Source organism: Cucumis sativus, chromosome 5 (assembly GCF_000004075.3).
Source record: "Cucumis sativus cultivar 9930 chromosome 5, Cucumber_9930_V3, whole genome shotgun sequence".
NCBI classification, from domain to species: Eukaryota; Viridiplantae; Streptophyta; class Magnoliopsida; order Cucurbitales; family Cucurbitaceae; genus Cucumis; species Cucumis sativus.
The window spans coordinates 31,405,851-31,432,618 of NC_026659.2; the positions used below are offsets into that span (position 1 = coordinate 31,405,851).

At 30.5% G+C, this 26,768-nt stretch overlaps 4 protein-coding genes across 5 annotated transcripts; all 4 read left to right on the top strand.

The window, feature by feature from the left end:
* The first annotated feature begins 2,426 nt into the window (after nt 1–2,426).
* Nucleotides 2,427–6,219, top strand: LOC101206045 (pentatricopeptide repeat-containing protein At3g13880). The gene is made up of 2 exons (XM_031885912.1): nt 2,427–4,201; nt 4,693–6,219. The coding sequence occupies exons 1-2, from the start codon at nt 2,427–2,429 to the stop codon at nt 5,435–5,437; spliced, it is 2,520 nt and encodes an 839-aa protein (XP_031741772.1). The 3' UTR covers nt 5,438–6,219.
* Nucleotides 6,220–6,681: 462 nt separating this feature from the next.
* On the top strand, nt 6,682–10,555 carry LOC101222639 (ribosomal RNA processing protein 36 homolog). The gene is made up of 10 exons (XM_004141487.3): nt 6,682–6,995; nt 7,634–7,763; nt 7,854–7,987; nt 8,077–8,143; nt 8,292–8,344; nt 8,531–8,585; nt 8,710–8,784; nt 9,058–9,175; nt 10,089–10,135; nt 10,240–10,555. Exons 2-10 carry the CDS (start codon nt 7,662–7,664, stop codon nt 10,348–10,350), a joined length of 762 nt encoding a protein of 253 aa, XP_004141535.1. The 5' UTR covers nt 6,682–6,995; nt 7,634–7,661; the 3' UTR covers nt 10,351–10,555.
* Nucleotides 10,556–16,481: 5,926 nt separating this feature from the next.
* LOC101222882 (mannan endo-1,4-beta-mannosidase 1) lies at nt 16,482–19,888 on the top strand. Its single transcript, XM_004141488.3, has 5 exons — nt 16,482–16,898; nt 17,266–17,460; nt 17,569–17,691; nt 18,185–18,390; nt 19,023–19,888. Exons 1-5 carry the CDS (start codon nt 16,557–16,559, stop codon nt 19,405–19,407), a joined length of 1,251 nt encoding a protein of 416 aa, XP_004141536.2. The 5' UTR covers nt 16,482–16,556; the 3' UTR covers nt 19,408–19,888.
* Nucleotides 19,889–22,373: 2,485 nt separating this feature from the next.
* LOC101206286 (mannan endo-1,4-beta-mannosidase 1) lies at nt 22,374–26,709 on the top strand. Of its 2 annotated transcripts, XM_031884977.1 has the most exons (6): nt 22,374–22,817; nt 24,296–24,490; nt 24,622–24,744; nt 25,487–25,692; nt 25,844–26,244; nt 26,422–26,709. In XM_031884977.1, the coding sequence occupies exons 1-5, from the start codon at nt 22,482–22,484 to the stop codon at nt 26,235–26,237; spliced, it is 1,254 nt and encodes a 417-aa protein (XP_031740837.1). In that variant the 5' UTR covers nt 22,374–22,481; the 3' UTR covers nt 26,238–26,244; nt 26,422–26,709. The 2 variants fall into 2 exon arrangements, with proteins under 2 accessions (XP_031740837.1, XP_004141631.3); XM_004141583.3 differs by lacking the exon at nt 26,422–26,709 and having other exon boundaries at nt 25,844–26,402.
* Nucleotides 26,710–26,768: the final 59 nt, after the last annotated feature.

Genomic DNA, 26,768 nt, shown 5'->3' on the forward strand with positions numbered 1-26,768 from the left:
CATAATATCAAAAGTTTCAAAACCCAGTATATAAGAGAAAATCTAAATCCAATAAACACTTCATTTTGTCTAGACAATTTTACTCACTATATATATTATATAATATATACTATGAGTCACAGTATAGAACAAAATTACCTTTCTAATGAGAGTGCAACATCTCGTTTTACAGACTAATTCATTGTCCATTCAAATTATGGTGAACTCTTATTCAAGTTGGTTAATTAAATGGGGAAAAACACATCCATATCATATAAAATAAAGCAACGGATAGAATTGAAAATATGCAACAGTCACATATACTATTTATTCTAATATACTTTTATTCGTTATATTACTTTGTTATCTCTTAAATATAGTTGAACACTACATTCACAGGAAGTTACATTACTTAAATATGTTCATGTTAGTTGCAATCAAATATTTTGAATATACTTAACGCTTATTATCAATATACTTATCTATTTTCGGATGACGCAATACTTAGAAGTTAAATACACCAAACGTGCACCCAATTAAGTCAAAGTTTCTTGGAAAGAGGATATTAAAAAGATAATAATAATAATAAAAGTGAAGAATTTGGATAGCTTTGTTATATGGTAAAGGCATGGGATGAATGAAGACCAAAAATGGATAAACACATCCCCTTTTTAGGTCATATGCATTCAAACATATAATTAACCATATTGTTGTCAAACCCTTTTTATTTGATTAACATTTGATACTTTAATATAGATTCAATTTTTTAATAATCAAAGTAAAAGTACATATTAATTAGTTGAATTATATATATATTAAAGTTATATAGTACAAATGGAGGAATAATCTACTAACTTAAACAAATATTAGTTGTAAATATACAACTAGCTAAAATTAATCTATAATCTAAATTGTAAAATAAAATTTTGATTTTAACTTATATATTGAATCATAAATTGGAAAGAGATTCAAATCTTATCAATTTTTTTTTTTTTTTTATATCATAAAATGGAATTTGATTTTAAAATAATTAGAAACGTTGGAGAAAAAAGTGAAAATTTTGTGGAAAAAAAAAAAGTTTCCGTTGTTGCATTTCTTGTTCTATCTATCTCCGTTTCTCTTTTTCTCTCCGTCTTTCGTCTTTTCTCTTCTCCGGCGACGGCTAAAAATCACCCATTGGATTTCAAGACAATCGAGCCGTCTCGGTGGGCGTTGCCCTGTTTCTGATTGGTTGCGACGGCGAAAGGGGTTTACGGCTTTGGGCCCTGAAGGCCCTTTGGTTGAGGAATTTTGGGACGATGTTAGAAGATATGCAATTTACGCCCTTACTGTGAGTACTGGTGCTATTTGTACTATTCTTCTCCCTATTTTGGAACTGCTGAAGAACCCCATTACTACTGTTCTTGTTTTGCCTATTTTGCCTTCTCTTTCTTCGTTCTTTTCTTTCTGTGTTGGAGCTTCAGAACTAACAATTTTATAGTTTATAGTTTATAATTTCTCGTTGGAATTGGATAGTAGTAGATTAAGATGGATAAGGTTTATTATTGTTTATTTTTTGACCATTTGAGTTTGATGTCACTGTCAATTCACGGATACATTTGGTGCTTGTAAGGTTGAAGAATTCAACATATATTTCTAGAAGAGGAAACCATTGTTTAAAAAATGATCTCCACAAAGTTCCACTTCCATCTGGTTTTGTGAATTTCAATCATTTTGCTTTGAAAATTTTGTAAGCAAAATTATTCCTTCCTCTCCCCCACACGAATGAGCTCCACCTTCGCCTTTCCGCCGTCTCCTCCTCCCTCTTAGGTCACCGCCTACCTTCTAGCAGATTTGCACTAATTTTCTTCTTTTTGTTGCCACTGGTATCCTTCCAATCTCCATGTTATCTTATCTCACTTGAAAAACACAATTAGGAACTCGTTCAATGTAAGAACGGAGGAATTCCAAAAAAACAAAAGAAAAGAAAACACTTTTCGAGCCTTTTGATTTGTTGCATTGTCTGTATATCTCTAATTTTTGAGCATCTCCCTTCTTTATTTATCGAGTCGAAATGTTCTATGGCATTATCCAATTATCTCTAGTCCCAACAACCTCAATCTTAGTTATATTTGTGTAGATGGATTATAGTTGGAAAGAAGACCACGAGCCTTTTTTGAAAATTTAAATTCTGATGAAGTTCTTTGATTCGAAGTTTGTATTTCTTTTGCATCAGATCTTTTCATTTCAACTTGTTTTTTTTAAAAAAGTAGATATGATCTAAATTCATCTTCAATTATTATATGTTTTGTTATGCTAGCTTAAAATTCTAATTGTATTTCCCTCTTTGTTGACTACTCGATTGGTTAACTTGCAGGGTTGAAGATATTACAGGAGAGTGAGCTGATCTTTATGCAGTTGATACACAATAGACTCCGTATGGGTTTGTTCTTTAGCAATATGAAACAATGTTGCCTCAGAAACAATTCCTTTGGAGATTCTTTCCTTTCTCCACTCCCTTAATGTTTCACATGCTTCCTTTTTCCAGTAGACAATCCATAGAGTCTTTTGCCACTTTGGGGTCTGTCTCATTGAGCTCATCACAAGTTTTTCCAGCATATTCTTCGACTTTTCTTTTAGAATCTGTAGACTATGTTAAACTGGTTCAATCAGCTACTAAAACTGGGAAGTTGAACCATGGCAAACTTGTTCATTCCCATATGATTAAAACTTCTTTCAGGCCCTGTCTATTTTTGCAGAACAATCTTCTTAACATGTACTGCAAATGTGGGGATACACGTTCTGCCGACAAATTGTTTGATAAAATGTCAAAATCAAACATTGTAACTTACAACTCTTTGATTTCGGGATATGTCCAGATGAGCAACCTTGACAAGGTCATGATTTTGTTTGACAAAGCAAGAAGACTTGGTTTGAAACTTGATAAGTACACTTGTGCAGGAGCTCTTACAGCATGTAGTCAAAGTGGGAATCTTTCTGCGGGTAAGATGATTCATGGATTAATTTTAGTTTATGGATTAGGCTCCCAAGTTGTTTTGACCAATTCTCTTATTGATATGTATTCAAAATGCGGCCAGGTTGATTATGCACGGATTTTGTTTGACCATTCTGATAAGTTAGATGGCGTTTCTTGGAATTCGTTGATTGCTGGTTATGTACAAAATGGAAAATATGAGGAGCTGTTGACAATTCTGCAGAAAATGCATCAAAATGGATTGGCGTTCAATACTTATACTCTAGGAAGTGCCCTGAAGGCTTGTAGCTCGAACTTCAATGGTTGTAAAATGTTTGGGACAATGCTACATGACCACGCAATCAAACTTGGCCTACATCTGGATGTTGTTGTTGGCACTGCATTGCTTGATATGTATGCAAAAACAGGAAGTTTGGATGATGCTATTCAAATCTTTGACCAAATGGTGGACAAAAATGTTGTGATGTATAATGCAATGATGGCTGGCTTGCTCCAACAAGAGACCATTGAAGATAAATGTGCATACAAAGCCCTCAATCTTTTCTTTGAGATGAAGAGCTGTGGAATAAAACCTTCCATGTTTACATATTCAAGCTTATTAAAAGCTTGTATTATTGTTGAGGATTTCAAATTTGCAAAGCAAGTTCATGCCTTAATGTGCAAGAACGGTCTTCTTTCGGATGAGTACATCGGGAGTATTCTTATTGATTTATATTCTGTGTTAGGTTCAATGATGGATGCTTTATTGTGCTTTAACTCAATTCATAATTTGACCATTGTCCCAATGACTGCCATGATTTTTGGTTATCTTCAAAATGGAGAATTTGAAAGTGCGTTGTCTTTGTTCTATGAACTTTTGACATACGAAGAGAAACCTGATGAATTTATTTTTTCCACAATCATGAGTTCTTGTGCAAATATGGGCATGTTAAGATCTGGAGAACAGATCCAAGGGCATGCAACCAAGGTAGGCATCTCGAGATTCACCATTTTTCAGAATTCACAGATTTGGATGTATGCAAAATCTGGAGATCTATATGCTGCCAATCTAACCTTTCAACAGATGGAAAATCCTGATATTGTGTCTTGGTCAACAATGATCTGCAGCAATGCACAGCATGGGCATGCAATGGAGGCTTTGAGATTTTTTGAGCTCATGAAGAGTTGTGGAATTGAGCCTAACCACTTTGCCTTTCTTGGAGTTCTAATTGCGTGTAGTCACAGAGGGCTTGTTGAAGAAGGATTAAGGTACGCCATGAAACTCTACTTTCTTGTTATTCAATGTTGAAAGGCTTAGTGATAGAAATATTATGTCAGGTGTTGTGAAGGCATTAGTCTAATCCAAAGTCACTTGGTCCTATAATTTTATGAAAAGGATTTGTTGTTTGGTTCGGCTTTTATCTTCTGCTCTTTCAAGGCTTAAACAGGGTTTGGAGGTGTAGACTTCTGTTCTATGCTCCTTTTAGTTTCTAGTTTTCGTATTTAGTTTCTAGTTTTCGTATTTAGTTTCTCAAGCAAAGATATTGCTGGTGCCTTCTTTTGGTGTTTGATTTTCCCCTTTAAAATTAATCCGAAAAGCTCTCTTGTATCATATGTGGTTAAATATATTTTATTTGGTTTATTTTCCAATCCAAAAGTGTGGAGTATTTTAGCTCTCTGCTGTTTTGGAGGGTGTCTTAGTCTTATGCATGAATATGTTTCTAACCGTTTTTCCATCCATCTGGTTTTGTTGGTGAAAGGTACTTTGATACCATGGAAAAAGACTACAAAATGAAACTTCATGTCAAGCATTGTGTCTGTGTTGTTGATCTACTTGGTCGAGCTGGAAGGTTGGCCGATGCAGAAAGTTTAATCCTACGCTTGGGGTTCGAGCACGAACCAGTGATGTGGCGAGCTTTACTAAGTGCCTGCAGGATTCACAAAGATACAGTTACTGCACAACGTGTAGCACAGAAAGTAATAGAGCTTGAACCTCTCGCATCTGCATCTTATGTTCTTCTTTATAACATTTATATGGATGCTGGAAACAAGTTAGCTGCCTCAAAAGTTAGAACGTTAATGGAAGAACGGAGAATTAAGAAAGAACCTGGTCTAAGCTGGATACAAATAGGAGATAAAGTCTACTCATTTGTTTCAGGTGATCGATCTCACAAAAACAGTGGACAAATATATGCAAAGTTGGATGAAATGTTAGCAACGACAAAGAGATTAGATTCGGCAAAGGACATATTAGGTTACAAAATTGAACATGAACACCTAACCAATGTGAACTATCACAGTGAAAAGTTGGCTGTGGCTTTTGGGGTTCTCTATTTGTCAGAATCAGCTCCGGTGAGAGTGATGAAGAACCTGAGAATATGTTTGGACTGTCACATGACAATGAAGCTCTTCTCAATAGTTGAGAAAAGAGAGTTAATTGTTAGAGATTCAGTTCGATTCCATCATTTCAAAGACGGGTCTTGTTCTTGTGGGGACTACTGGTAGTTGAAATGGATTCATATTTGTAGTTTAAGTCTCAACAGACTGAAAAAAGGCTGAATCCAAATTTCTCTAGGCTATTTCATATCTAAAAGGATCCTAAGCTATCTGCAAGCATGAAGACACGAAGCATTTTTATTCTCTTTTTCTGTCTTCTATGTTCATACATAGTCTTCAATCACAATTTGGAGGGAGGCTATTCCTTGTGAGATTGCTAAGGAACTTTAGATTTAGCAATCTTCGGAGGATAAGTTCTTCTGGGAAAGCTTGTCCTAACTGAGGTTGCTGTGCAGTAACAATATCACTTTTTCTTTCAAGTACAACTGTAGGGATGGAGGATCGAGTCTTCGACCTCTACGAAAGGTCGTACCAACTAAGCACCATCGAGTCAAGTGAGTAAAAAGCCAAGATCATATTAGAAACTTTATATATACAAATTCTTGATCAAATTTTTCTGAGATTGGAGCTGGAGTCATTCTACATGCATCAGGAACCTCATCATGATGTCTAGGAAGACTATCCCTCCAATGTACCTTACCATGCTTTTATCTCAAAAGTGAATGAATAAAAGGGGTTTAAGGTTTTGGGTGTCAAGAGGTTTGTTTATCTTGGGCCTTTTGTTTATTTTTATATTGTATGGTTTAGTAGATAAGACACAAATTTGAACTCGGTGTATTTTTTTTCCTTAATTGAGAAGGATTTATTTACTCGAGAACGAAACTGAGAAAGAATTATATTCTTTTATTAGAAACAAAGACATGTATGTAACACATGCATGGTTTTTTCTACTTTTCCTCTATTCATATAATTAAATGGTTTTGAATGACACATCATTTTTACTAAGAAAATTGTCATTAATTGACCATCCATATTGTGAGACTGATTTAATTATTTAAAAGAGTTCTTATTCAATCAAACCTATAATCTTGAACCACTTATTGACTATGCATTAAAAGGACTAGAAAATTAGTGGTGACTTAGTTGATCACGAGATATCAATTATACTAATCCAAAAATTAGCTTCTAGATTTACGTGATGACAATGAATTAGATCCATAAAATTGATAATTGATTCAAACATGTTGTAATGTTTTTAATCCTCAATTTTTGTATTTAAATTTGGATTACTTTAAATAAAATTGGTTTACAATTTCATAATAGATAACATAATTGGGACTCAACCGAATTGAAATTTTCGATTTGGTTCGATTTTAAAAATATGAACCAAATGTAAACCGAACCGTAATTCTCCTTCGTTTTGATTTTAGGTTACACAGCTTGGTGGAGACTGATATCGGGGAGCCATTTATGAAACTCAGAATTCCTATTTCTTTCACTTCTCTCGGAATTCCGTTGATTTATGCCGCAGTAGAGTCCTCCGGATCAGTCTCGCCACTGTATTAGGCTAACAACTTCTCTTCCTCGCGCTGTGCGTTCCTTCTTCTCTGTTTCTCTTCCTCTGCTCCTCTTCTCACTTCTCACCTCAGTTTTGCGCCGTTCGTCTCCTCCTCGCCGTCTGTTTTCCTCATCTTCTCCTTCCGACTTCTGACGGCCATCCTAACAGGTATGAAATTATTTATTTATAGTTTTTGGTATAAATAAAATTTAAACTCCATTTTTTTCCCCTTCAAATAATGTTGTGGATTATTGTATGTTGTAGACTATTTTATGTTTTGGCTTTGTTGAGTTCAATATTGAAAGCAATGAATGGGTAAGGAGCTGCTACTAACATCACAGTAAGGGGCTGCTACTGACTTGTCTAAATCATAATGAATGGGTTATTGTTATGTGGGTTATTGCTGCTGTTTACACTTCAGCAATTCATTTTTAAGATTTCATTGTTGGTTGTCTTGCTGTTTACATTCTGTTGTTGTATGGGTGAAATTTTGTAAATTTGAATGTACAAAATTTTTGATTTTTTTTTTTTTTTTGAAAAGGAACCATTTTGAACTTTACAAACATTAGAATGTAAAAGAAAAAAAAGGACAACTCAACCCATATTTTATGGGTTGGGTTAGAAACTTAATTCTGGTTATTTGGTTTGACCTGTTTACACCTCTAGGTTTGCTTTCGCCGCCCCGATTTGCCTTTGCCACCTCACTCCGGTCACCGTCGACCTCGTCTCAACATAAAGACTATTTTGTTTAAATTGGTTTTACGATTTGTATATAACTTAGAATTTGTGTAACATCAATGCTATAGGGCCAATATTATCAAGCTTTGGATTGGAATGAAGAAATACAGTAGTTCTGTTCCTAGCTCTGGCAAACAGATCGTGGAGGAAGAAAGTGAAGATCTTGAATCTTCTTCCTCAGATGAATCTCTTGACTCGGTATTTTTTCAGTTAAATTATATATGCTTGTGTTACATTTTTTGAAAGGAATTCTTTTATTTGTAAGTTGATGTTCACCGTATTGTATAGGAAGAGGAGAATATAGAGCGTGAGCTTGCAGATGTAACTTTTGAAGAGTTACAAAGGGCACGGTCTGATGGATCACATTCCATGTACCAAAAGACCAAACAAGAGAAGAAAAGTGGGCGGGCGAACAAGAACAGGTAGCTTGTGGGTACTAATTATTGTTTTTTGATTTATCTCTTACAACTTGGAAGTTGATGAAGTGCATGATTGTAATTTCTTTGTGAAGGCCAATGGAGGTTAGCAGCAGGAAACCAGTTAGTAGGTTTAGGGAGGTCATTCAGGCTCCTAAAAATGTGAGTTGTTTATTTCCTTTTCTGTTTGTTCATTATCCTAAAAGACACATCTCACTTTAATGGAGTTCTAGTGCAAGCTAAGAAATAGTTAAATCTCTCTCTCCACACTAACTGGAGCTTGGTTCATTGGTTATTTTTTGGTTTTCAGATGGTACGTGATCCACGTTTTGAATCTTTATCTGGTACTCTTGATGCTGATGGGTGAGTTTTTCTTGATCCAAGGTTTGAATGGTTTGATGAACTTTTTGACATGGTGGAATGAATGTTGTCATCTATCATAAAAAAATTTCTTCTTAAATTTTCATACAGGCTATTTACTTTATAATCATCTTACTTCTTTGTTTGAAATCGTAATGGTATGTTTGTATGTTTCTTTGAATCTTACAGATTTAAAAAGAGATATAGTTTCATATACGAGAAAACTCTTCCAGCTGAAAAAGAGGTCAATACTTCTCCTTTTCCTTGATATATCCCTCTAGTGATATCGTTTTTAATTTTATATTCTAAACCTAAATTCAGCTAACTTGGATGCATTTTGCATATTGAAACGTTTACTGGCACAACAGGAACTGAAAAAGCAGTTAAGGAAAACAAATGATCCAAATGTTGCTGAAGAACTAAAAAAGCAATTATCTTGGATTGTAAGTATAATTCTTTTGATTCATATATAATGAGTCTCATGTTCTCTAATGTAATGCCATAAAAAGAGATGTTTTATGGTCTGGAAGAAAAATGAGAATGAAGTTTGTACTTGGTGAGAATTAGGGAAAAAAAAAAAGCTCAAACTTATTTTATAGAATAAAGACAAAAACTTCTTACTTCTTTATCACCAAGTTTTGTTTGATCATAGTCTTATTATTTGTGTACACAGGTCCACTGTATGTTGATTTTTTATTGTTTTCATGTATTTTCAGGACAAGCAATTCAAATCCGACTCCACAAAACGTGTTGATGCTGCAATTCTGGCCAAACATAAGAAGAAAGAGAGAGAAGCAGCCAAACATGGGAAAAAGCCCTTCTATCTTAAGAAATGTAAAATTTCTCTTCCTCTCTTTTTGAATGACTCTTTCCCTCAAAGGTGTGCGCTTAGGGTATGGTCTAGATCTTCTGCTTGAAACTTTTAAACCTTGGGTGACCGATGGTAATTATTTTCTGATGGTAGTTATGCAAGCGGGGGACTTTTGAACATTGGACTTATGTGCTTGTGATTAGCACAAGACACTAGTATTTTAATTGGGATTTAATTTGATTACTCTGAGTTGCAGAACATTGGTCTCACGCTGGTATTAATTTGCTGTCTAAGAAAAAGAAAGAAAAAACCAGGCCTTAACATCAAGGGAAAGGGAAGTTTCTAGGGAAAAAGTATAATTACACATTTCAAACATGAAAACATGATTGGCATGCTCTTGGTTTTCAGTGATCATGGTAATCACGGGGATTCATTAGAAGAGTCATATTTGGTTTCTTGTTAGATTTTATGTTTCTACTTCAGCTTTGACGTAGGGAAGGTTAGGTGGGGGATCTCGTTAGCTGTGATTTTTTGGTGACAATTGGATTTGGGTAGTTGTGCTTCCAGATAGGAGAGAGTAATCTTTTTGGTATTTCCTGAATTCTGTAGCTCCTGTTGCAGGAGCTGTAGGACTCTGAACTCTTCGATTTCTATGAAATTACCTCCATGTCTTATTTTATTAGATTGGAGCTTCTTTTCATAGTTTGAGTCTCTTTGGTCTTCTATCGGCTCTAGTATTCTTTCATTTTATACCACAAAAATTCAACTATTCATTGAAAAACAATACTGATTTCTTAAAAGAGTTCATTTGGTCAATGGGAAAGCCCGTTAAATGTTAACAATTATGATTGTTTTTGTCTTCAGCTCTTTAAGATGCTTCACTTGGTAGTTTTGCCTTTGTAATAGCTGTTGACACTGTCTTTGGTATTGTTTCAGCTGAAATTCGAAAGCAAAGGCTTGTCGAAAAATACACCAATCTTAAGGTATAAATCTGCCATTTCTCACAACATAATTATATTTCAACACGGTCAGTTTAATGCTACTTATGCATCTGAATTTGCAATTAACCACTCTTGAGTTTGAACAGTCCACTGGGAAGCTTGATGCTTATGTGGAAAGAAAGAGGAGGAAGAATGCTGCAAAGGATCGTAGATACATACCATATCAAAGGTCTAGTAAGCTTGATGAGCAAGATTGAAGGAGGTTCATGTTCCATATGTTTTTAAATTTAACCTCACCCAAGATTTTACTTTTCATTTCTTAGGCTATTGCAGAAGCAGAATAGAAAAGAGATTATTTTTAATTTGTTATAATGTCATGTATTGCTTGATATGTAAATCTGATGCAAGATTCCAAAATATTTGAAAGAACTTGCTTTCTTTTAGTTTCATTCTTTTTATTCATTCATGTGCATATTATCATGGTATCAACTTTTTTACTAAAATAATCATCTCCAATCAATTTTTTTTGTTGATGAATAGAATCTGTTCTAGTACAAGATTGTGAACAGAATATTCTCTATATGTTGTACAACTATGTCTTCGAGTTCTAAATTACTTCTCTTGCACGACTGCTGCTCGTTCGAAAATTGGACATGGTGCCTTGGAAGGTAGAAATTGGAACACCTGATATTCGAGCCGGTAGGGAATGGGGAAATTGCTTAAACTGACTTAACAACAAATTTCTTTTGTTTGGGGGGAAACTATCTTTTATTAATCCTTGGATTGCAATCACATCAAATGTTCCAAAATTTTACTCAAAAGTTGTGGCCTTTCAAGCTAACACTAAAATGATTTTGTTTTACATTACATTGAATTCCTCAATGATGTAGTGTTATTCTCGAATCACTTATTGAGAAATTAACATTGTCAATCATTTCTAATTGGGGACGATGAACAAAGTCATAAAATAGCTAATTGTTCACTTTTGTGTTGAATGGCCAAACAGTTCCTTCAATATGTATTTTCAATATCAGTAATTTCTAATTGTGGACAAAGTCATAAAATACCCAATTGACTATTTGTTGATTTTTCCTTTGAATGGTCAAATAAGTTCTCTTCTAACACATAAATTTAAAATAATTAGTCCCTCAACTTTTAATTTTTATTCAATTTAGCCCTTAGTCTCCAACATAAACAAATTTTTACTATTTTATTGGGTGAAAAAAATCATACTTATTTCTACCCTACACTCAATCATTACAAAGTGTTTAAGTACTCGATCGTTGCATAGTAAAATGGACTAAATAAATTGTTATAAACCAAAATTTAGGGACTAAATTGTTATTATACGTATATTTAGAGTAAAAGTGATTTTCAAATCTAAATAAAATCATCCACGTTCATCAATTAACTCGAACTTACAAGCGTTTCAAGCTAACACTAAAAGGTTAAGATAGTATACAAATTTAACCTTACCAAATATAATATACCTCACAAAATATTACGTATAGAATCACATTATGAGATTAGAAATAAGTAACACTAACCATAAAGTACAAAACGTGCACGTAATAATCATAAATAACAATAGAGACCAAGTCTATGTTCATCAAATACCAAAATGGTAAGAAAAGTTAAAAACAAAAAAGAATTGTTTAGTGGATTTTGGATCCTCTGAGTGTGACACAAAGAATGATTATCTAATTAAGATAATCCTACAAAGAAAGACAAATATAAAGAAGTTTGTAACCAAGATCAAGATTTTATAAAAATTTTAAAAAATATTTAATTAAAATTGAAATCATAATTTGTTTGGAGATGTAGGAAAGAAATAAATTTGTATCATTACAAGTGTTAAGCTTTCGCATTTAACAAAATTGTCTTGAGATGATATGTATTGATTATGCAACATCGTTGTCAAGTGTCATATGAACTTTTGTATGAATAAAAAACAAAAAAAACAAGTGTTGATCTTCTTGATTAAAAAAACACAACGCTATTAAAGTTTCTATTACAATGGTGTACGATCATATTCATGTATTGTCAATATATAGTTCAGCTAATTTAGATGTAAACAAAAAATTCAAACATTCAAACTTTTTCAGCCACAAATTGGTAAACTGGGTAGAAATATATATACACAAAGAAAGAGTCATTATCCAATGAAGAAGACCCAATCCATTAGGTTGTTTTTATTGTTGAGGATAACAACTTGATCTCCCACATTTGTAATGTATATTATGGTTTAGTTTAGGTCTAAATAAGTGTTTCTATATGTTAGTATTTGGAAATCACTTTCTTTTCTAAAATTCTAAGTGGAATAAGTTCAAATATTTTGAGTTCGTGAGATGAACATAATATATAGATTGAAAAGAAAGTTGATGGACCAAAATCAATCAAATAGAAGACTGGTTGTCAGAGAAGAGAGGAAATTTAGTTGATGTTTGTTTGAAAAAAGTTCAAACTGATAATTAAAAAATCGATCGACTGACCAACTTGTACTGTATAATATATAAATAGAATTTAACACAATTGACAGCGATACATTTGAAGAACCGTAAGTAGACTAAAATTCTACCGAACTTGTTCCCTTAACGTCTTGTTTTTAGTCACAAAAAATGTCATCAACATTTCATCAATTAGATTCATCATTGTTTTATTTTAACCTAATTGGATTCATCTTCAAACATAACGTTAACAAAATACATATATATATATATATATATATATATATATATATATATATATATATATATATATATATATATATATATATATATTAGAAATTATCAAAAATAGAACGCTTGACAACATATTTACACTTCATAGAAAAATCAGGTGTAATAAATTGTCTTTTAGTGATTTTGTTTTATACCGTGTACATAGTTCATCAACTTTTTTCTATTTTTTGAAAAGAAGAAAACTCATATTAATATAAAGTAGATAATTATCATACAAGTTTTTATCTATAACTATTTGCAACATGTAATTCCTTTATTTTCACAAGCCATGGCCTAATAACAAATATCCTTAAATTATAATAATAATAATAGTTTTCTTAAAATAAAATAAATAAATAAATAAATATAGTTTATGGTCATGTCACGTGTCATTTCCATGATAATTAATAGTTAAATCCAAACTCTTTCATTTTGATGAAAGTGAAATAAAAGTATTGAATGATAAGGTAAAATTCCCAATATGCCCTTATAGATAATTAATTTAATGTATATTCTAAGTTTTTTATCCATAATTTATTCAAAAAATGAAACTCTCATAAAAAAACATTTGTATCCCAATTTAAGGGTCGGAATGAACGTTTTTCGGGATGAACAGCGGATAGTTGTAAATTTAGCCATCAGATGGAAATTAATTGAGTATATAACAATATTTTTTAAAAATTTCAAATATAGCAAAAATTTGTTAAATTCTATCAATGATAGAAGTGTATACCATGTTATAAATATTGACCTATAATTGATAGATCATACAAATCTATCATTGATACAAGTTTATCAACAATAGTTTTGTTATATTTGCAATTTTTTTAAAAATGTTGCTATATCCTTAATTATTATTTCTAAAATAGTCATTCATTATAATAAATAACCCTTTGGTTTATTAATTTTCTTTTTCTTTTATTTTTTGTTTGTTTTTTAAAGAAAAAAGAAATGATGGTTGGTTGGTTGAGTCACGATTGTTCGTAAATCTTTTTTAAGAATGATTTATATGCTTTTATCATGATGATCATATTGTGTGTAAATATATCCTTTTTAGTAGCTTATTGTCGTTAAATTTCTCTTTTTTATACCTACAAATCTCATGGAACGATCACCCAAACATATACCCTTTTTTATTAAATTAGAAATAAATAGCTTGAAATTGTCTTTCAAAATAAAGATTTCGATCGTTTTACCTACTTAGTACAAAACTTTTAAAGTTTTATTTATTCTCACACACCTTATAATTTTTCGAAAAAATAATGAAGTGATAAAAGAAGAATAAAAACAAATATTTAATGGTGTTGGCTGCCTGAATGTATTAATTGGCACTATTAATGTCACACCTTCTATTTTATATTTTTTTAAAATTTTAGATATTAATAAATTTCTAATTCAATATTATTTTATTTACTATCACTAACATATTAAATCTAAACCAAATTTTATAGCTCAACTCTTGATTTAAATATTCTACTATTATTATTTTAATTTCTTATAGTTTTCTTAAAAGAATCTTCAACTCTTTTTATTCTTACTTTGGTTCTTCAATTCTCGTTTATTTTAAGAATATTATATTTCGATATTCTTAATTAGATTCTAAATCACATAATTTAATTTAGTTTTATTAAAAAACAAATCATTCAAGTCTTAGGAAACTTTAAAAATTATATAACACCTAAATTTTGTTTATAAAGTACAAAAGGAATTGTTTATATACATATATATACAAGTTGTTGGATATAATGCCTAAATTTGGCTATATGGGTTGTGATAAATGAAAGGGAATATATATATATATATATATATATATATATAGTTTATTAAAAATATGAAAATATTTAAGAGGCTCTAATTTTATAAATTATTCCAAAATATCATCCATAAAATATTTCAATTTAATGTGATCTATTTGTCTCGCAATAAGAATAGTATTCTTTATGTCTTCCAATTTGTGTGTGATAAATGTATATATAATAAATAGGTCAAAGACATATGTGATACAAACTTAGGAGGTAAAGAACTTTTAACTATATAAAGTTGATGGAAGTATTAAAAATTATTATCTTACTTAATTATTTTTAGAGTCTTTCAAGCAAAGAAAGTATTTGTTAAGTTTTGAAAGAGCTGTCGTTAGATAAATTTATATAGTATTGAAAAAGTATCATAATTATTTTTTGTTCATACACTAAAATTTTATGTTTTTGTAAATATTAGTAAACTAACATGACAAATAATAAATAGAGACACTTTAATTTTGTAAGAATTTCATATTATAATATTATCAAAACTTTTTACAATAAATATATATTTAGAACGTAAAGAATTAACGAGACATGAGACTTGAGAACTTCACCCACCCCATTATAGTAATGTATTAGAAACAAAATTAATAGCTTATAATTTATAAGGTAGATATTAGACTTATGATTTAACGTAAATTATATGACTTAATCGAAACTTTAAAATGAAAATTATTATAATCCGTGTTACTATGAGTGGTTTTTTTTTTTTTTTGTTAACTCTTCACTAAATTGTTAAAAAAAACATAGTTCAATTAACATCAAATTCATGTATTAATTCATATTCGAGCAGGGTAAGTAAATAAATAATAATAATTTGTAATTAATATTAAAAATTCACTAAAAATTCATCTCTTTCTTTCACTTTCACAGGCTTTCCTTCTTTATATGTAAATAAAATTTCAAACCTAACATTTAGAGCGTAAAATTTTAGGTAAACTTGAGCATTGCACCATTAACTAATGTCACGTTGAAATTGTTTATGAAAAAAAAGTTTGTTATCCAATATGTTCATGTGGACAAGAGGTCCGTGTTCAAATCTCCACCCAACATTTATTACAATACCTTTGCAAAAAACAAAAAAAAAAATTATTTTCTTCATTTATCTAAATTATAGAAATTGATTGAAAGACACTTGTTGTGTATGTTTTGTTTGATTGGATCTATATACTCACCATGCTTTTACAAATACATATTATATTATTATAGGGAAGAACAAGTGCAAAACATAATGAATTAAATAACTTTAAATTTGTGTTTAAAATACTATGACTGACTACGACTACACAAAGCTTGATACAATCGTTGTTCGCTATGAGATAATAATGGTGGTGAGTAATATCGTAAACAATACAAACTTTAGGAAAATTAACTTTTAAAATTAAATATTTGAAAATTTAAATCTATATATTTTTTAATTTTCGATTCAACCGTTGTAGATGTGCATGCATGCACGATGATATTATCAACCTTTTAAGTTGATTATTGACATTTTATCAACTAAACCATATTTAAATTTGATTTTTTTCTTTTGTAGATATCTATCATTCAATGGGTAAACATGCACCTCATGTAATAATGGTTAAAGATTAGAATCTGGTTAATAAAATGCAAATAAAAGTTAGAATTAAAGCTTCTAATAACTATGTGCATGTCATCATACATTAACCTATATATTTTTTTATGTATCTGTGTGGAAGTGTTAACATTGTAATTGACAACACAATAATATATATGAGGTGGAGATTCTCATGTTTAACATTTCAAGTCCACATTCAAAAATGAATTATGCTCAAATTTAACTTTTTCCACAAATTAAATCTCTCTATTGTTCTTATAAATATTGTTCCCTAAGAGGATTCACTTACCCAAAATATAGAATTAAAGGAAAAATTCTCTCTCATATTCATCAAAATTAAATAAGAAGATAAAATTAAAGCAATGCATGGTAATCAAAGCAAAATGATGAGGTGGTTGATATGGGCACTTTTCTTCCTCATAAGTACCCTTTCCGCCTCTTCATCTTCTCCGGCACCGGCCGCTTTTGTAGGAGTTCAAGACGGACATTTTCAGCTAAATGGTTCTCCATTTTTGTTCAATGGCTTTAACTCTTACTGGATGATGTCCGTCGCTACTGACCCGAACCAACGCAACAAAGTAACCCAAGTCTTTCGTGATGCCGCCGCTGCCGGCCTCACCGTCTGCCGAACCTGGGCCTTCAACGACGGTGGCTTCCATGCCCTCCAAATCTCTCCCGGCGTTTATGATGAATCAGTTTTTCAGGTTAACTTTTTACTAATTTTCTTTTCTTCTTTTACTCTCTCAAATATGTAATTCCATTACTTAAAAAAAAAAGTAATACTTCGATCCATCTTCAATTACAAACGAAAAATTATATTTTCTTAATAACAAAAAAAAAAAAAAACATAAATATTAATTAAATACAGAAAATAAACAAAGAAATAATTGTTACCAAGCGATTCTAAATTCTATAATTTAAAATGTTTATAAACATATTATTAAATGAACTCTTTGTTGAAATATAAGAATTAAAAGTTCATCAAATCATATAGATTATTTACGAGGTTTACAAGAATCAAAATCTACAATCTTTTGATGACTTTTAATTTAGAATATTGTTTGACTTCAGGGTCTTGATTTCGTGATATTTGAAGCAAGAAAGTATGGAATTAGAATGATATTGAGTTTGGTAAATAATTTCAAAGACTACGGCGGAAGAGCAGCGTATGTCCGGTGGGCCGAAGCCGCCGGCGTTCAAGTTCATGACGAAGATGACTTCTACACTAATCAACTTATCAAAACATACTACAAAAACCATGTTCAGGTGATCAAATCTATACCTAAAACTAGCTACTATATTATTATTGGACTTGAAAACTAAACTAAAAATCAAACAGAAATCAATAATATTACTTCTATTTTGTTTTTGTAGAAAGTATTGAGCAGAAAGAACACAATGAATGGTTTGATATATATGGAAGATGCAACCATTATGGGATGGGAACTTATGAACGAACCACGTTGTCAAGTTGATTCCTCCGGCAACACTGTCAATGTAACCTTTCACTATTTAACTTCTCTCTTTTTTCTCTTTTCCTTAATTAATCACTTTCATTTTTAGTGCCTAATCCTATTTTTATAACCTAAATTTTCATTACAAAGAAATCGAGGAAAATCTATGGAGATTCAAGTCCAAATAAAATCAATCGAACACGCTTAGAATGACATATTGATTGTTGACTTAATTATTACTGTACATAGAATTTGTTGGTACATGTTGCATTATATAGCATTATATTTGAACTAAAAAGTATATGTCCAACTATCATTTCTAAAGATTTTTTTATGGTTTATCAAAAATTAAAGGTGTCATTTCTAGTATTAGTTCTCATCACATTGTTGATAGCTTTTAATTTAAGAAATGAGCTATTAGTTTATATTATTGATAACGACCATTGGTGATTGTTTCTATCGGACATAGACATGTGCCTTTATTTTAAGAAAAAATTATACACTTATATGTAATGGTCGTTTCCTAATGAAAATAGAGATGGGTAGAGGAGATGGGATCATATGTGAAATCAATTGACAAACAACATTTGGTGGGGATTGGAATGGAAGGATTCTATGGAGATTCAAGTCCAAATAAAATCAAAGCCAACCCAGGTAGTTTCAAATTTGGCACTGATTTTATCACCAATAACCTCAACAAAGCCATCGACTTTGCAACAATTCATGCATATCCTGATGCTTGGTTAGTTTCTTCTTCCTCTTATCTCCTATTCTCTATTCTTATTACTTTATACGTATTTTTCTATACACAGAAATTTGAAATTATGACCTCAAAAAATATAGTATGATAGCTAAAGTTGAATCATGTACTCACTTTGATAAATTTTGTTAAAGTTAGATGGTATGTTACTAAGAAGAGTGTGTTTATTAACATCTTCAGCATGTTGGAGTACATAACACTTGAAAAAAAGAACAAAAAAACAAATAGATTTTGACAATTGACTAGTGCAATTAATTTGTTAATTGGCAAGTTGAATTTCATTCGTAGATCTAGAAAGTTTTCAATCGTTGTTTTCGTAAAGATATAATTGAGAAATATTAATAGTAACCCTAAAATCTAGAAATGAAAGGTTTGATTCCGTTGAGTTTTAAAGGTCCATGAACTCCTTGAGTTTACTACTTCTTCACTCCCCCACCTTCCACAAGTCGAACATTAATTAGATGAATGTTTTTAGCCTAAAAATGCATTGTAAGTAAAAAGCCAAAACATAGTGAGGGAAGAAAATGGTAAAAACATAAATAAATTAAAAATTAAAACATGCAAGAAAGAAAATCAAGAGAGCCTTTAAATTTGTTTTCCATCGTTAATTATAGGCTACCAGGGAAGAGTGAAGGCACCAAAATGGCATTCCTTGAAGAATGGATAGCACTTCACTGGACGGACTCAAAGACTATCTTAAAGAAGCCATTGATTTTTGAAGAATTTGGAAAGTCGATCAGAGACCAAAACCAAACATCTAGTAGTGTAAGAGACAGAGATGCCTTCTTGAGTAAGGTTTTTTCAATTATCTACAACCTTGCAAGAAATGGAGCAACCATGGCTGGAGGTCTGGTCTGGCAAGTTATGGCTGAAGGAATGGAGTCGTATTACGATGGATATGAGATCGTTCTTTCCCAGACTCCTTCAACAACCGCCATTATAACACATCAGTCAAACAATATGGCTGCACTAAATACTAGAACTCAACACCACCTCTGAGATACTAAAGACTCTTGTTCATACTGTAATAATAAGATGAGGTTAAGTAAAAGTTGAACCACTATAGATTAGATTACCCTGGTCGTTTATGGGTTCAGAGTAATGGCAAATGATAGATTTCCCAGTGTATGTCCAAGTACTAGGTACTTTTGCAGTCCGAGTTGAATTAAATCAACCCAAAATTTTTATAAAATCTTTGTTTTTCCTTGTGTTATGACAATTCATGCAGGTCTCTTCAAGTATATGGCTTAACAACTCTTTTATGCTACTAATTCTTGAAAAAGGAGAGAAGGGACAAGAGGGATGGAAGGGATGGAAGGGATGGAAGGGATCGAAGTGACAGGGAGAGATGGAGAGAGCTTAAAGGAAGGTATTTAAGTTAAACATCTGATGACAGGAACTAAAAGCTACATTTTCATAAACTGCATACTATATGTGTTGTGGATGATCTATATAGTAAAGAACTTTTTGAAACCAATAATTTCATCTCTTATAACTACACGAATGTATATTATGTCTATAGTTAATGCTTTGAAGGTAACGCAATGAACAGCAGAAAACTCTATACGTTTGAAGAACCATAACACCAAAATTCTACCAAATTTTCTTTAACTACAATAAATGATTCTTTCACAACACAACACAACACTTACTTTTTTTTCAAAATTTTGCTTGTACATTTTATCATATCAACAAAAGATCAGTTTTCTTCATTTTTTATGGAGATGTTGACATTGGTATCAAAATCTTCAACATTTGTCATTGATTCAACACATGTTTGTTCCCTTACGTCTTGTTTTTAGTCACAAAAAATGTCACTCAACATTCCATCAATTATTCATATATTATCCAAAGCTAAGCTTCTCATTGTTTTAATTTCTAGGGTTTACTTTTTATTATTATAAAACCATATATTGTTACTTTTATGTAGTATGTTTTCGAGTGATTTTGAACATGTTATAAATTACTTTCCTTATACATATTTAAAAACACTTTTTTTTTAATTACTAAAAATTCATCGTTGTTTTATCTTAACGTGTTCGAAAATGAAAAAACTAATTTTAACCCAATTAGATTCATCTTCAAACATAACATTAATATATATATCAATCAAGTAGATAATTAAGAAAATTGTCAAACATGTGATAAAATATTTACACTTCAAATAAAATTAAAGTATAATAAATTTTGTTCATTAGTATTTTTGTTTCATGAAGTATAAATAGTTTGCGAATGTTTTCTATTTTTGAAAAAACTACGGGGAATTATAATACATTGATTATTATTATTTGCAACATCCTTAAATTATCATCATCATAATAATAATAATTTTCTTAAAATATAAATAAATAAAGTTTATGGTCATGTACACGTGTCATTTCCATGATAATTAATAGTTAAATCCACACTCTCTTTCATTTTGATGAAAGTGAAATAAAAGTATTATATGATAAGGAAATTCCTAATATGCCCTTATAGATAATGAATGTATATCTTCACTCAATCCTTTACAATAATTTTATCCATAATTTATTCACATTTGGTTGATTAAATTTTTTCTTTTCTTTTTTCTTTGTTTTTCAAATGGTTGGTTGGTTGAGTCACAATATTCTTCATAAATTTTGAATATCCCAAAATTGACTATAGATTAAGTCATATCCTTCCTATATCGGATAATTGTGATAATAAATGAAAGGAAAAAAATATCTAAAAATACGTATAGTTTATTAAACATGTGAGAATATTAAAGAGGATTTTAAGTGAACAAAATATTTACAAAATATCATAATTTGTAATGCATGTATGAAAATATTCTCTCGGTCTCCATTCAACATTTCTTAAATGATCAAATTTATTGAAAATCTAAAATCATATTTTGTGTCTCTCGTTCCAATTTTATCGGATGTCTTAGAAGGCACCATATTTTATGTTTTTCATATGAGTATAGGACGTTAAACACATCAAATTTGTGTATGCTAAACTGGTAAATATATATATATATATATTAAATAGGTCAAATACATATTAGATAATAAATTAAAAAGGTGAAGAATAACTCTAAGTAAAATTGGACAAAGTTTAGAAATTATTATTATCATATCAACAAATTGGTTTCTTTTGTGGTTCCTCAATTATTATATTGAAATTAGTTTTTATTTAGATAAAGTAAAACCCTAAACCCTAATATAAAACAATGTTCTTTTATATGTAAATAAATAAATCTCAAAGTTTAACATATATATATAGGCTCACTAACATCAAACTAATTAAAAAATATATCTCCAAATTATTTAATTTCATTGAGTATTGCACCATTAATTAATTGTGTCATGTTTAAATTGTTTATGAAAAAAAATGGTTTTCAAAATGCATTTTCTTTCATTCTTCTTAATTAATTATTATAAAAAATGCTTGAAAGACACTTGTTGTGTATGGTTGATTGGATCTATATACTCAATATGCTTTAACAAATACATATTATATTATTATAGAAAGAACAACTATGACTGGCCAAAAGTTGATACAATCTTAATTTGTTGGCCATCAGATGGTGGCATGATTATATTTTCAAACCATACACAAATCTTATCAAAATTATTTTTCATAATTAAATAAATAAATATATTTATCAAAATTATCCATGCATCAACCTTTTAAGTTGATTATTGGCATTTTATCAACTAAGTAATTATATATTCATATTTGATTTTTCTTAGATATATTATTCAACGGTAGACATACACAAAAGGTACATACATACCACAACATGTATACTAGAGGCTAGAGATTCAAAGTTAGAATTCAAGCTTCTAACTATGTGCATGTCATCATACACAATCTATATATTTTGATATATCTATGTCCAAGTGTTAAAATTCTAATGGACAACTTTGTTATAAATCTTATGCTCAAATTCAACTTTTTCCACAAATTAAATCTCTCTTGTTGTTATAAATATTGTTCCTAAGATGATTCGCTTACCCAAAATATAGAATTAAAAAATTAACTCTCTCTCTCTCTCTCTCTCTCTCTCATATTCATCAAAATAAAATAAGAAGCCGAAAAGCTAAGCTATGCATGGTGAAAGCAAAATGATGAGGTGGTCGATATGGGGAATTTTCTTCCTTATAAGTACCCTTTCCTCTTCATCTTCTCCTGCACCGGCAGCTTTCGTTGGAGTTCAAGACGACCATTTTCAGCTAAATGGTTCGCCATTTTTGTTCAATGGCTTTAACTCTTATTGGATGATGTCTGTCGCTGCTGACCCGAACCAACGCCACAAAGTAACCCAAGTCTTTCGTGATGCCGCCACTGCCGGCCTCACCGTCTGCCGAACCTGGGCCTTCAACGACGGTGCCCTCCATGCCCTCCAAATCTCTCCCGGCGTTTATGATGAATCAGTTTTTCAGGTTAACTTTTTACTAATTTTCTTTTCTTCTTTACTTTCTCTTTCTTCCTTTCTTAAAGATAAATATGTAATTTCATCACTTAAAAAAAGTAATACTTCCATGCAGTTCGATCAACAATCTTCAATCCAAAAATGTATTCAAAAATTATATTTTTCTAATAATAAAAAAAAAAACTTATCGAATATCATTGACACTTGGATGAACAACAAGAAAATCAGCTAATTTTTTTTTTAATTTAAAATTATAGTTATTTCTTTTTCTTTTTTTTCTAATTAGATATCTTATCTACTTCAAATTTTAAAAAACAAACCAATTTATTTGTTATAAAATTGAATTTCAAAGTCTAACATAATCCTAAATAATGATTTTTAACTTTGATGTATTTTCATATAATTTTGAAATGTTTGTAAAGGTTAGATATAAATTAAAAATTTAAAGATTTATCCAATACAAGTTTAAATATGAGGAATTAAATTTACAATTTAATACGAATTTTATATCTAACATTTTTAGTAATTTATTGTTTCTAATATTATGTTATTTTTAATATTTAGAATTATAATAATTTTATATGACTTTCCTTTTGAATAAAGAAACTCTGAGAATAGACGTCAAGTGTACACAACAAAATCAAAAGAATACATCTTATGAAAAGTCATATGCTCCAAACATGACTTCTTCTCATCATCATCATCATAATAATAATAATAATAATAACAATAATAATTTCTTAATCATGAAGTTAAATGTCATATTTTATTTACATAGTAAATTTAAATCTTTTATTTTATTAATCTAATATGTGAATAATTAATTCTATAATACATATATATGTATATGTATATGTAAGAAGTGATGGATGATAAATAATAATTTTAGTTGTTATTTTTATTATTATTATTATTATTTTGCTATACTTTTCAAGTTGAATAATTTCTTTGATTTTCCTTTAAAGATAAGATTATGAGAATTAGACGTACACACGTTTGTGAATTCTTTTGCATATACCCTTTTGTTTCTTTTAAGCACTTTTAAGATCCTCTAAATATAAAAACAGGTTTCCAATGACTTTGGAAACCATTTTTATCTTTTGTTTCTTTCTTTTTTTTTTATTTTTTTTAATGATATCTAATAATAATATATATATGCTTTATTATCCATTTTTTTGTTCGTATTTTTAAAAAGTAAGTCAAATTAAATAAAAGTAAAAGTAGTTTTCAAAACTGATTTTGTCTCTGTACATTAGGGGTGACACCAAAATAGAAAAAAGAATGCAAAGAAGAAGAAAAAATATAAATATATTAAATACAGAAAATGAACAAAGAAATAATTATTACCAAAGGATTCTAAACTCTAGAATCTAAAGTGTTTATAAACATATTATTAAATGAACTCTTTGTTGAAATATAAAAAGAGTTCATCACTTATTTACAATCTTTGGATAGTTTTTAATTTAGAATATTGGTTGAGTACTGCAGGCTCTTGATTTTGTGATATTCGAAGCAAGAAAGTACGGAATTAGAATGCTATTAAGTTTGGTGAATAATTTCGAAGAGTACGGTGGAAGAGCAGCGTATGTCCGGTGGGCCGAAGCCGCCGGCGTTCAAGTTCATAGCGACGATGACTTCTACACTAATCAACTTATCAGAACATACTACAAAAACTACGTTAAGGTGATCAAATCTATACCCCATTTATATATGTATATTGAAAACTAGCAATTGTATGATTTTGGACTTGAAAAGTAGTAAACTAAAAATGAAACAGAACTCAATAATATAACATTTTTGTTTTGGTTTTGTAGAAAGTATTGAGAAGGAAGAACACAATGAATGGTTTGAGATATATGGAAGATGCAACCATTATGGGATGGGAACTTATGAATGAAGCACGTTGTCAAGTTGATTCCTCCGGCAACACTATCAATGTAACCTTTCATTATTTTATTTCTCTCCTTTTTTTTTTTCTTTCTTTTCCTTAATTAATCACTTTTATTTTTAGTGCCTAATCCTATTATTATAGCCTAAGTTTTCATTTTAAAAAAGTTCAACGAAAATCTAATCTAATTTATGTATAGACTATTGTAGTATTTGATGTAATTGTTAATCAAATAAGACATTAAATCATTAACGAATTTTAGAATGATAATGTTTTATTCACTAAACTATATTGAGATAGACACATCCATTATTGACTTGCTTGGTGTGCATAGTATCTCTCGGTACAAGTTGCATTAATAGTATTATATTTGAACTAAAAGTAATTGCATATATATAACATAAAAATTGGTAAAAGACTAAAAAGTGCATGTCCAAGTACTATTTCATAAGGATCTTCTAATTAAAAGATGTCATCTCAATACGATAGCTTTCAATTTGAGAAATGTGTTATCAGTTGTTATCATTGTTTCTATCATTTATAACGACTATCAGTCATTTTAAAAAAAAAAAAATACTAGTTGATTAGTCAACAATATTTTCAATTTTTACAAATATTTTATCAACCTTTTGCTATATTTTAAATTTATTTCTTAAATGGTGTTATGTGCCCCAATTTTCCTATCTCGTGGCCATATGTCAAATATGGTTGTGTTCTTATACCCTTTTGTGCTCTTATTTTTTAAAAAAAGTATACACTTATATGTAAGGGTTGTTTCCTAATGAAATTAGAGATGGGTAGAGGAGATGGGATCATATGTGAAATCAATTGACAAACAACATTTGGTGGGGATTGGAATGGAAGGATTCTATGGAGATTCAAGTCCAAATAAAATCAAAGCCAACCCAGGTAGTTTCAAATTTGGCACTGATTTTGTCACCAATAATCTCAACAAAGCCATCGACTTTGCAACAATTCATGTATATCCTGATGCTTGGTTAGTTTCTTCTTCCTCACTTATCACCTATTTCGTTTTTTATCAAAGAGATTTAAATTTTCGACCTGTACTTAACGCTTACTTTGACAAAAATTGATGAAACATGAAATGGAGTTTAACTCAATGGTAATTTTGTTTTCTTTCGTTACAGGCTACCAGGGAAGAGTGAAGCCACCAGAATGGCATTCCTTGAAGAATGGATGGCACTGCACTGGATGGACTCAAAGAATATATTAAAGAAGCCATTGATTTTAGAAGAATTTGGAAAGTCGATCAGAGGCCAAAACCAAACATTTAGTGTAAGGGACAGCGATGCATTCTTGAGTAAGGTTTATTCAATTATCTACAACCTTGCAAGAAAAGGAGCAACCATGGCTGGAGGTCTGGTATGGCAAGTTATGGCTGAAGGAATGGAGTCCTATTATGATGGATACGAGATCGTTCTTTCCCAGAATCCTTCAACAAACACCATTATAACAAAACAGTCAAACAAAATGGCTGCACTAAATACTAGAACTCAACACCACCTCAGAAGTAGTTACTAATCATACGGTAATAATAAGTTCAGGTTAAGTAAAAGTTGACCCACTATAGGTTAGATTACCCTGGTTTATGGGGGTTCAGATTTTTCAGTGTATGTACTAGGTACTTTTGTAGTCCAAGTTGAATTAAATCAACCCAAAATTTTATAAAATCTTTGTTTTCCTTCTGGTATGACATTTTACGCAGGTCTCTTCAAGTATATAGCTTAACAACTCTTTTATGATACTAATTCTGAAAGAAAGGGAGAAAAGGGACAAGAGGGATGGAAGGGAAGAGATCAAAGAGAGAGAAGAGACAGGAAGACATGGAGAGAGATTGTGAAAATTGGTACTACGAGGAAATATAATATAAAAAACAATCACATCATGTTTATAATTAATGCTTTGAAGGTAACAATGAACAGCAGCAAAGTCTATATATAATAGATAGGGAGAGAACTGCATAAACCCTTTTGAAACCCAGTGAAGCCATGAATCATACGTACTCTTTTCAACTTCCTTTATTGTCTTTCAAAATCTAGTTACAAACTGGGA

Excerpts from the sequence above, each read along its gene's own strand:
- LOC101206045 (XM_031885912.1), top strand. The coding sequence starts at position 2,427 with ATGTTGCCTCAGAAACAATTCCTTTGGAGATTCTTTCCTTTCTCCACT. Across the intron at positions 4,202-4,692 it reads CTTGTTGAAGAAGGATTAAG|GTACTTTGATACCATGGAAA; the intron begins GTACGCCATGAA and ends TGTTGGTGAAAG.
- LOC101222639 (XM_004141487.3), top strand. The coding sequence starts at position 7,662 with ATGAAGAAATACAGTAGTTCTGTTCCTAGCTCTGGCAAACAGATCGTG. Across the intron at positions 8,345-8,530 it reads GGTACTCTTGATGCTGATGG|ATTTAAAAAGAGATATAGTT; the intron begins GTGAGTTTTTCT and ends TGAATCTTACAG. Across the intron at positions 9,176-10,088 it reads GCCCTTCTATCTTAAGAAAT|CTGAAATTCGAAAGCAAAGG; the intron begins GTAAAATTTCTC and ends GTATTGTTTCAG.
- LOC101206286 (XM_031884977.1), top strand. The coding sequence starts at position 22,482 with ATGCATGGTGAAAGCAAAATGATGAGGTGGTCGATATGGGGAATTTTC. Across the intron at positions 24,491-24,621 it reads ACTACAAAAACTACGTTAAG|AAAGTATTGAGAAGGAAGAA; the intron begins GTGATCAAATCT and ends TTGGTTTTGTAG. Across the intron at positions 24,745-25,486 it reads CCTCCGGCAACACTATCAAT|AGATGGGTAGAGGAGATGGG; the intron begins GTAACCTTTCAT and ends TAATGAAATTAG.
- LOC101222882 (XM_004141488.3), top strand. The coding sequence starts at position 16,557 with ATGCATGGTAATCAAAGCAAAATGATGAGGTGGTTGATATGGGCACTT. Across the intron at positions 16,899-17,265 it reads ATGATGAATCAGTTTTTCAG|GGTCTTGATTTCGTGATATT; the intron begins GTTAACTTTTTA and ends GTTTGACTTCAG. Across the intron at positions 17,461-17,568 it reads ACTACAAAAACCATGTTCAG|AAAGTATTGAGCAGAAAGAA; the intron begins GTGATCAAATCT and ends TTGTTTTTGTAG.